The 11,307-nt window shown below is 34.0% G+C and overlaps 1 protein-coding gene across 1 annotated transcript; it reads left to right on the plus strand.

Moving 5' to 3' along the window:
- The first annotated feature begins 997 nt into the window (after positions 1–997).
- LOC107367847 (TOG array regulator of axonemal microtubules protein 1) lies at positions 998–10,634 on the plus strand. Its single transcript, XM_015935595.3, has 11 exons — positions 998–3,237; positions 3,295–3,636; positions 3,870–3,963; positions 4,882–4,959; positions 7,094–7,739; positions 8,335–8,459; positions 8,619–9,186; positions 9,252–9,444; positions 9,536–9,684; positions 9,771–10,056; positions 10,361–10,634. Exons 1-11 carry the CDS (start codon positions 1,357–1,359, stop codon positions 10,409–10,411), a joined length of 4,413 nt encoding a protein of 1,470 aa, XP_015791081.1. The 5' UTR covers positions 998–1,356; the 3' UTR covers positions 10,412–10,634.
- Positions 10,635–11,307: the final 673 nt, after the last annotated feature.

An 11,307-nucleotide genomic window follows, 5' to 3' on the forward strand; every position in this document is an offset into this window, starting at 1 on the left:
TGCATTAATTGTACAGCCAATCAAGTAGAAATATTGTAAATGGGAAAAGTTAATATTTTATAACAATTCACGCGAATGAAAGTTGTAGTTGGAAATTTTTGCTCCTGAGTTATCTAATCTAATAGAGGAATACGAATATCAAAGGGGAATTTAAATGGAAATCCTATTCAGATCACCTTATTCAATCGTGAATATTAATAGTTGCATTTTATTATATAATCAACTTACTGCTTCTAATTATTTTCACGCCCTTTTTCAACTTTAAGTGCACTTGAATAAAATTTGTTTTCAAAATTTAAACCAAAAATCAGATAAATCATTGAGGATCCTACACAGTTGCTCATTTCAGCTCAAAAAAACTTCAAAAATATTTACATTCATTCATTATGCTTTAAAGAGTTACCGAAATATCAAAATATCGAGCCTCAACTGATCGCCAAAATCAAACGAACTATCAATAAATTGAAAAAGTGTTAGATCGTTGATTTCCGCTATCCATTGGTTTAAGATCATTGAACATCTATTCAAAAACTGCTTCAACTGTAACAAATAATTTCAAGTTATTCCACCAAAAAAACAGTTTTATTGTAACATTATACTTTCTACAAGAATGCATAATAAAAAATGGTTTCATGTAAAGCCAGAACTTTTTGTCATAAATTTCTTCCGATCGATCAATTTTGTCAAATTTCTCTCTAGAAAATCTGCAAAAAGAAAAATTTCTTTCACAGAGATTCATTCCAAGTATCATATTAGCTGCAAAAATTGGCATTTGCTTCAAACTGTTCGAATTGAGCTTCCATTTCATTCCATGCACTGAAAAATGAGTCTAAATGTCCAAAGTTACAGCACTGGTTGACAATCCAACAATTCATTTTCTTTTAGATTCAATTGTTGCAGCCATAATGTTGTATTCAGATGGACTAAAGCTCACAAAGAGATTGATTAAATTTGATTGAAACAGTTAAAGACATTTGTCAATTTCAATTTGAATTGCTTTTAGTCAAATTAAGATCAATATCTGATGAAATTTAACTTTAATTTAGTCTTTTAATTCATTAGATCTACCTTTATCAGGTCAAATGATCGATTAAATGTATTGTTTACAAGTTTCGAGTGAACTGAAAGAGACTGACTCAGTTACCGTAGTAACATTAATAGGTAAAAATGATTGTCAAACATGAACTGAAGAGGAAGTGAATCGAAAGATGATGATCAAGTGTACAGTTGAACATTAACTCTGTGTGTTTGGGTTCAATTGAGAAACAAGTCTAACTGGATCAACGACGGAATACAAAGTTGCGTCGACTTAAGCATTTAACTCGTGGGAAAGCCAATGAAAGAAGTCGCAAAACAATGATTATGGGCGACTTTGAGACTCCACTGGAAGCAACACCAAGAAGCTCAATGACCTCTTCAGCAATTCCAATTGTAATAAATGATCCAAATCGACATGGAACCCTTAACCCAACCCATCGACACCAACATCTTCACCATGACCACCCAAATCAGGTGCGTCGCCATCCAGTGACTCTTCATCTGAACACATCAAACAACACTTATCCCTCCGAATTGGCCACTTTACTTCGCCATGTAGTTGAACATTCAGGTTCTCGAAGAGCCGATGTGCTGCGTGATTTGCGTCGTTTGCTCAAGAAAAGTGGCGGTCAACTTCCAGATGTCGATAGAATGCAATTTTTCGAAGCTTTCTATCCAATGTTGATTGATGATCGATGGAAAGTTGTCTGTGAGTGTACAATGCTAATTGTCGATATAATACCGCAAATGGGTGAACACGATCTGGATCCGTGCATGGCTATTATATTACCTCGAATTGTACCCAATCTGGGCCATGAAGCGACCGATGTTCGAAGGGCTTCTTTAAGGCTTCTTCATGTTTACATGAGATACACTAACAACTTGCAAAAAGTGCTTCGACTTTACATTCAATATGGTCTTGAGTCACACGACAAGTCGGCCCAAAAAGGCTGTGTTCTAAGTTTACCTTTACTTTTTACCGAAGAATTTTCGAAGGAAAATTTGTTCCCTTTAGTTCAATCGCTGGGTCACCTTCTTGTTCATTCCGATGCATCACTATTTTATCCCATTTTCCTGGCAATGCAAAGACTTCACAGTCTTGTTGGCAATGAAACCTTTCGTCTTTACCTTCAACATCTTTCTCAAGAAACTGTTAGTTTGTATCATAAAGTTTTGTCTCGCGCATCAACGGCTGATTCTAATGGTCGAAATGAGGCGACAGTTTCACGAGAACCAATTAATGGGTTTGAGGAAAGAAATAAAGAAGCGAATGGATCAACTAAGGTCAACTTGGCATCAACCGAGTCTCCGATTGAAGCTGCAAAAATGACAACAAATGATATTCAAAAGCCTTTAGATGAACCAACATTAGGTAATGAAGGTGAATCGCGTCAAGAAAATGAAAGGAAAATGTGCGAGAATCCAAATGAATCTCGAAATTTATTGAAAAGCAGTGATTCAGTGGAATCGGCATCCAATTCAAGTGAATCTAAAGCAGCATTTACAAATGAATTTGTGCTCATTTACGGAATATTTCCCGTTGCTGTTCACAATCGAGCAACATCAACAAAAATGAATGAAAAGTTGGAGGGACTCAATCAGATGATGTCCATAGTCAAGGAAGCTCCTGATTCCCATGTTGCAGGTTTGATTCCCTATTTACCAAGTTTCTTGGACAACTTCATCAACTCTTTGGTCAACAATCCAAACTTTAAAGTTACACTGACTGGTCTTGAAATGATTGAGATAATTGTTGGTCGATTAGGAGCTTCAGCTTATCCTTGCCTTCAACCAGTCATCGACATTTTACTGAAGCGCCTTGGCGATGGTCGTTCAGTGGTCAGAGAGCACGATATCAAAGTGATTCACCGGTTAATGCTCCATTGGCCTCCTCAAAATGTGTTGGACATTTTGTTGAGACACAAATTCCATCGCAATCCCAAAGTTCGAGAAGAGATTATCAATCGAGTTACTTTTGCTCTGTTGATGTTTCCCCGAACCGAGTTCAACCTTGATCGGATAAGCTACGAGATAGCAACCATGTTGATAGACCCAAAGAGACAAGTTAGACTATCGGCCCTTGAATCGATTGCCGTCATTGCTCAAGCTCTTGGACCAGCAAGATTGGATTCGCTAATGTCGATCGTTTCCATTATTGAAGAAACATCCGAATCAGAAGGTCTTGTAAATGCTGTTCAAGTGAGTTCGAGTGATTTATTAATTTCATCAGATAATTACATTTTCTTCTTCTTTCAGGCTCGACTTGCTCGTCGTGATTTACCTCGATGTAATCCTGACGGATCACTGAGATATGTATTAAACGTTTCCAACTTTTCTGGTTGGTTTCCATCAACTTCTGAAGCTGACATTGAATGGGTTTTACTGGCCTCATCGTCACACAATGGGACTCCTCCGAAACTGGCTCATCATTATTTAGGCAGATTCAATGAACAGTATCGTCGGTACACAATGAAACAAGCTGAATTGGAAGGATTCAATTTCGGTAAAAGACTGGATGAAAGTGAACCTGAAAGTGTCTGCAATGAATCGGCCGAAGAAACTGTTTCCCAATCAGTTGAACACAATCAGATATTCCAGGTAAAATGTCATTCACTTTAGCTACTCAACTGGTCATTAGTCTAATAATCAATAATAATTAGTAAACAAAACAATCATTGAACCAAATTGAAAGAGAAATGAATATTTTTGACAAAACTCCAAGACTTGCCATTTGACTCTAAACATAGATATTAAGTCATCTCAACAGAATCGATTGATTGTCTAGAAAATGAACTATTTTTAAACATGATTGATCTATTTTCTGATTCCAGACTCAAAATGAACAGAACGATGATCGCCAGCAGATAAGCACTTGCATCAGCTCTGAAGATGACAAAAGTCAGCAAAGTGATGAATCGACTAAAAGTGAGTAAATTTTTTCCTACCGAACCCAATTTGATGAGGAAAAAAGGGAAACAATGTTTCGTTTTTCTTCGTCTCATCAAAAAATGATTAAACTAATTGTCAATCAAAAGTCTCGCCTAAATAACCAAGTCAATGACCTGATCTTGATCAGTGAATATCTGTTACTAATAACTCAAAAATGGTAATTAGTTTTTTCTCTATTAACAACAAACTAATCAATGGAAAGTGTTGCCTCCCAGTAAACCCTCACTTTACTGTTGATCATTCCCTTTCATCTATTAATTGTTACCTGATCAAAGATGTGATCAACGGCCCATTACCTGTGGCCTGATTACCTTCTGTCCATTTCCAGTTAATTATTGAAACTATCAAGAGAAGGCCAGAGAAGAAGAAAATTTTCATTTCAATATTTCAAGTATTAGACTTGGGTTAGTTTAATGTTTGCTTGGTTGAACGGTACATTGAACATAATTAATCTCGGTTAGTCTCAAACCAATAAAAATGTTCAAAACCTATTGAGGTCATTTAAGTGCATCACGTGAGAGACTCTGATGAGTATAAAAGTTGCCCTGAAAAAAATGATGATGATCAGGTGAAGTCTTTTATCAGAATGTGATCATTGGAAGGGTCCATTGAAAATAATGTTAAAAAGGCAATCGATCGATCGGCCCAATTTTTCTGCTCTACCAAACAATTAATTTGAATAATAGACAATTTTGAGAAGAAAATCTTTGCCCAATCAAAGTATTGCCCAAAATGGTCATTATTATTGTTTTGAGCATTATTTTGTGTCCATCACGTAGCAACAATCAAAGAACAGGACAAAAGATATTCTCTAATTGAAATATCAAAACAAGAACATTACTTTTAGTTCAACATTTTCTGCTTTCAAATGTAACGTCTTCTTGCATTTCTTAGGCCGAGATCTTTGGAGATATTATTTTATGAGGTTCAAGCAACATTTGGCTGTAGCGACATGTTCAAGTGCAAGTTCAGGTAAGCTAAAGTCATTTTTACTTCGAATTTTCTTTTTCCATTTTCCAATCGAGTCTAGCAATTTAAAACATTGATAGCGATTTAACCCATTAAGTCAAACTGATTAACCAGAAAATGTCTTTACCCAATTTTTAGAAAATTTATTTTCCTTTTCAATTTTGGGTTAAAGTAGTGTTGAGAAGATGAAATTGATTGTGAAAAGGCTTCTATTCATCATCTTGTTTAACATAATGAATGGACTTTTCAGTCAACTTTGGATAATATATTAGCTAATAACTTGATTCTGTCTCACTTTATCGTGACAATTTCATGTCAATTGAATTGAATAAAAAGGATTATTATCCTTTTGTTTGATCCACTCTATGAGTTTAAGGGTAAAAAAGACTCTTATCATCATGGATCAGTAATGAGTAAAAACAGTTTTTTACCCAAAAGATCGATTTGCATGTGAATTTGTGTTCAGTAAATATCACAAGGAATTTAATGATAATCAGAGTGAATCAAAGTCACGTTATTATTTCCCAATTTTGTTTTATTACAATATTTTTCTGCCTTTTGGTTAACTGTCTATTCAACTTGCATTCAACAACTAAACACGATAAGTTAAATCGCTAGAATGAAGCATTTTCATCACAGTTTTTTTCCTTCATAAAAGATACATTTCAGTCTCACAGGTTAACTTTAACACCATCATTGAATAAACATGATGAGAGTATTTTTCATCGACAATTCAACTATTCACTTTTCATTGGGAATAACTTTTCATTATTGATTGGTATTTCTCAGTTTCTCATGATATCAGTCAGTTTGGGTACACTTTGTTCCTAATATGCCATTTCCATTGCTTAACCATCATTAATTTTCTGTTTATCAACAATTCATCAATATCTTTCATGTTTGATCATGTTTCGTGATAACCAAAATGCACTTGCCGAAACCTTGAAAATAATGGTGTGAACCTTTAAGTCCAGTCAAAAGCAGAAAACCTACAAAAATTCAACAATTTCCTAAGCATTTTTTCGAATATTTTATTCTATTTAGAACTATTTTCTGAATATTTCGTTTTAAGAAACTCAAAGATTGAAGATGATTTATGAATATATGAATCACTCGTCAATTCTGCTCTTTTTACCAATTTTCAAGCATATTCGAAGTCGATTGCTTAGTCTAAATGATAATATTGAAGGCAATGAAACTCAAGAAAAAGAAAACATTCAATGAAAAATGTCCATTTTGTCATTTGAGTCAAGTCCAAGAATCGATAGGTTTACATGAGACTGGAGAGCTATTCAGTTAAGTAAAATAAAGTCACTTGAAAGTCAAGACAGGTTCAATCGACCAGCTTCGATATCAACAATTAGCTCTTTGAATCTCTATTCTTATGACTTTTGTGGTTTACTTTACTGTATTGAACCCAAAACCAGAAAATGTTTTTCTTATTTTAATCCTTAAAAGCTAAAAACTAAATTGGGTTTACTGTTTCCTTCAAAAGATTTTTTCCTTTGGTTTGAAATAACCAAATTAACCAGAAAAGACTTCAAGGTTCAGGTTATAGTTTTGATTGAAAAATCGAAGTTACCAGATTAGGTTTTCAATTTGAAAATAAAAACCCAAAAACAAAGACTTTACCAGATTCCCATCTGACAATTTTTGCTGTTTCACTTTCTGTTCATACATTTTTAAAGGTCACTTCTAACCCTTGTTTACCCTGCTAATATCCATGGCTAATTAAATGGAATGAATTATTGGCCATTTTGTCTTTTCTCACGAATTCCTTATGCATAATGAATGAAGTCAACGATAATTTAACATGATCCATTGAGTCCCATCGTAATTGATTGATGATCGAGAGAGCAAAATAAATATTTTTTTAAGTTGGTCTCGTAACAATTGATATTTTTTGATCCATCATTTACTTGATTATTCTTGTGCCCTTCGTTTCATTTCATTCATGTTTTCATCTTCAATTCAATTCTAATTAGTATTTCTTAATAAGACGATTATTTAGCGAACCTTGAAGGTTACTTTTACCGATACAACAAAACATGTTTGATCATAAAAGGAAACTCGATTTTTTGTCCTTTTTCTCAACCTTGACACTTGACTAATTAATTCATCAATCTTCCTACATTAGCCATTTCAAGTCGATCCAAAACTGCCGATTGGGCTAAAAAGCTGGAAAATGAGTTTGACAAAAGTTCTCGTCGAAGTTCATTCAGCCAATTGACTGATTACAATTCTCATCAATATCACCATTCATATCAAAATCTTCATTCTCAGCATTTGGTTGGTGATCATCACGATGGACATGATTTAACCAATGAAGAAAATGAATCTCAAATGAGTCAAAGTTACAACGAATCGATTCACAATGATAACGTCGGTTTAACCATAATCAACCCAAGAGACAATCGTGCTTTTTCAATGCCAACAATACAAATGAATCAACTTTCAGAATCTCAAGATTCTCATCAAACAAGTGACTATCATCATCAACCCGAAATCTTTTATCCAGTTCACCGTAAAAGTGTCAACATTTCATCTTATCCACGTTCAGTTCCGACATCACCTGAAAAACGAAGCTCATTCCAAACTGAATCTGATTTTGATATATCATTTGACAGACCGAGATCGGCATTGAAATCAAGTCCAACTTGTCCAAATCACGATGAACCCAGTGAATATCAAAATGAACCAAATTCATTGTTAGAGGTTTCAACCAACAAAGAGCCAGGATCAAGACGAGGTTCAACCATATTGTCACCAAAAGATGATCAAAGGTTAGAATAACAAAAATACACTTTTTTCAATTTAACCAGTTTTCATCCATTTTTGGGTTATTTTTGTTGCCATAAATTGAACTGTTAATTGAGCTTAACCAGATTCTCGTGATTAAACTCAGTTTAATTGGATTGAATAAAGGTGAAACTGTTTCAATTGTGAACAATAAGTATTTAATGATTAAAGTCAATGGACAACAATTAGATACAAGTGAATGCACAAAGTCAATGGTTACAAACTATTGGTTACATTGATTGGGTTAAAGTGAATGAAGTTTGAAGACAATCTTTGAATATTTATTTGAATTGGGTGACATTACATGAATTTTAATTCAATGTTGATCCAAGTCGACCTGATTAAAGATTGATTCACTCATTATTTACTTGCTCCAATGTCCTTGCAAGAAATTGACTTAAATTAATTGCTCTGAATTCATTAGATAACATCATCATTATTACTTTTGATAGATTTAACGAGAAAATAAAAATTAATCCCAAAATTCAAGCTCTTATTAACATTGCGGTCAATCTCTGGTTTAAATTAAGATTAGTCGATGGACTTTTCATTCTCTGATTGTTATCGTCTATTTAACAGATTATCCAAGGAATCGCAAGAAAATCAAGAAGCAAGTGGAGCTAATCAGCGATCAGTGTTGCCTTCGGTTAGCATTGATGAACCCACAGAATCAGAAGATAATCAAAGTGACAATAAAAGTGAAGGTGAGTTACAATTAATAGAGCGAATTGATGAAAGTATAAAATATGTTAACCAGAAACTAAACGTGTCTCTGTGATGGACTAATGATGATTGTAAACAAACATCAGTTTTTTGCTCTGATTGCTATTGAAATGTTCAATTTATTAAAATTCATTTTCCAGGAAACAACCAAATGACCAAAAGTCTTCCAAATGAAAAGAATGATGATGACAATTGTGTGATAAATGAAGGGAATGAGATGGCCAATGAGAAGAAAAGTGTTGACCAGAATGATAATCAAACTGGTGAAGAGGAAACAGGTGAGGGTCAAGGTGGTGATGTCGATGGTAATGGGTTGGAGGGTGAAGAGCATTGTGATGTTTCAAGTTCAGGATCGAAAGATCAGTTAGTCGATGGTGAAGAGGGCGGTGATGAAGATGAAAATGCGGTTCAAGATGAGCAAAGTGGTGCTCCTGAAATGGGTAAAGAGTCGACTAGTAATGTTAAACCTAAATCACGGACTCCGGGAATGAAGAGAAAACCCATGATTCCAACTCGAAAACGAATCTCGCGAAGCTCATCACCAGTTCATCGACAGCCTCAGTATCACATGATAAGGATTCAACCAGCGATTCCGCCAAACGCTAATATAAGACACATAATGGAAAATGTTGTCAAAACTGAAGGGCCATTTGATAATCCACAAGAAGCTCTGAGAGCAGCATTGGCAGCTTTCGGTGAAGATGCTTGGTGAGTTTAAATTAAAGTCTAATTTTGAATTTGAATAGTAAATGATTATTTTTGTTATTTTTTAGGACAACCAAGGTTGAAGGAATGCTAGCTGTTACTAGGTTAGCCTCCTTTCATCCATCTGTCCTTCAGAAGGATTTTCATTCGGTCATTGTTTCTCTGGTTGATGAGGTAAAAAATTTAAGATCAAGTGTATCGAGATCAGCGATATTTACTTTGGGCGATCTTTTTAGTAAAATGAAGAAATCACTTGAACCAGTAAGTCTTTTGAATAACATAACAGTATCGGACTAAAAAACTGTCAACTTATTGTTAATGAAAGTCTAATGAATATTTTCTGGTTCAATAGGATATGGAGTTGATTGGATCGGCTTTGTTAGCTAAATGCTCTGAAAATGCTTCCTTTATTCGAGAAGATTGTGAAAAGGCTTTAATGTCGATGGTCGAGGAAATGCCACAAATTAAATCGGCTCTTATTTTAATACATTTTGGAGCAAAGTAAGTTGCATTATCAAGTCCACTTGATTACGAGAAATATTAACCTTTCAATAACCAATTCTTATTTATCCCAAAACTTGTCTCAGTCATCGTAATATGAATGTCCGTCGAACGGCAGCTTTTTTCTTATCAATTTTGGTTGAAAAAATGGGTCCAGTTAAATGTCTTATGGGTCCAAAAGATATCGGTGAACATTTACTTCAATCAGCAGCTAAATTCTTGATGGATGGATCTCCTCATACAAGATTTTATGGTAGAAAAATATTCAGTGTTTTACTTAATCATAGTCTTTTTGATAAATTACTTCGGAAACATGTCGCACCAGGAACCTACAGAAACATCTGTGGCATTTTAGACAGCATCAAACGAAGGGTAATTACATGATCTTTGCAGGGTTTTCATCTTAAAGTAAGATTCGAGTTGAAAACGGGTTAGCATTTTAACTGTTAACAGGTTAACCAGAAAATTTGCCTTTGACCAGTTTCTGGTTTCTTTGTATTCCATTGATTCTTTATGCTTATGTCAATGAGTAAAAAAGTTTCACAAAATTTTAGCTTAAACAACTCAAACACCAGTTGCACCCTTGTTAAAAACAAATCGTTTACTTTTTAGATGAAAATTTCGTTTTATTTTTCGATAAATTTTACAAATGCTAATCAAAATTTTGTTTTTACAGGGAGTTGGAGAGAAACCAGCTGATTTGAGTACACCGGTCAAGCCTCAATAGTAATCAGTCTTTATTAGGAGCAAATCAACTCTACCATGTAGTTATTAAGATGAAATGTCTCTGGATGATCTGGTTTTAAAAAAGAAATGAATTTCAATGGACGTTTCTGTTAAGATGAAACAGGTCGAAGCCGTTCGAGTTGAAACGAGTATTGTTACTAAAAGAGAAAAAGTTGAATGTATTGTTATTTAGATTAAAATTATTACTGATACTTTTCTGATAATCATTGGTTTCACATTCATTTCAGAAGTTCACTGATTTTATTTTTTGGTAACCAATCGGAAAGTTTTTGTCAGCAAATTGACTATTTCGATACATCGATTGTTTCACCTCTAATCGATTAATCCTTAACCCTTCAATGTTTCAATTAAAAATGCCATTCTTTTTACCTTAAAATCTAATTTCCCCAGACCCGTAAGGGGATGAGGGTTCTTATGTATTTGGTTTAAAGTAGTGAGATAAGTTTGTAGCTTTCTCTGTATTAAAATATAGATAAAAGCGATAATTTGGTTAAAACATTTTATGAGATTAAAATAGTTGTGAAATTAATGTATTTTTTATGTTAGCCTAAGCATAGAACCTTGGCAAATAAAACGTGTTTGATTTCTTTTTCTTGGGAGCCTAAAGTTCAGTAGATGGAGCTGTTTAAAGAGAATAAGCTTATTTTGTCTCACATCCATTCAAATGTTCCAACAACTCGTATATTCTCTTAAGTTGCATTAATAATTGTCTCCAGTTTTATTGTTGTACTGTATTATTTTGATTAATTGTTTAATAAGTTAGTGAATAAATGAATTCTAACAAAGTTCAGACTTGTAATTGTGTGCAAACAGTTAAAGATGCTGATTTCCCTGGTTTCATTTATGGAGTCAATGCTGAAAATTGCTTAATACATT

The sequence above is a fragment of the Tetranychus urticae genome, chromosome 2 (genome assembly GCF_039701765.1).
Source record: "Tetranychus urticae isolate SD_2017Ah chromosome 2, NJAU_TeUrti_SD_1.0, whole genome shotgun sequence".
NCBI classification, from domain to species: Eukaryota; Metazoa; Arthropoda; class Arachnida; order Trombidiformes; family Tetranychidae; genus Tetranychus; species Tetranychus urticae.

Coding starts and splice junctions, on each gene's coding strand:
- LOC107367847 (XM_015935595.3), top strand. CDS start 1,357: ATGATTATGGGCGACTTTGAGACTCCACTGGAAGCAACACCAAGAAGC. Junction 7,740..8,334: donor TCACCAAAAGATGATCAAAG/GTTAGAATAACA, acceptor TCTATTTAACAG/ATTATCCAAGGAATCGCAAG. Junction 9,187..9,251: donor GCTTTCGGTGAAGATGCTTG/GTGAGTTTAAAT, acceptor GTTATTTTTTAG/GACAACCAAGGTTGAAGGAA.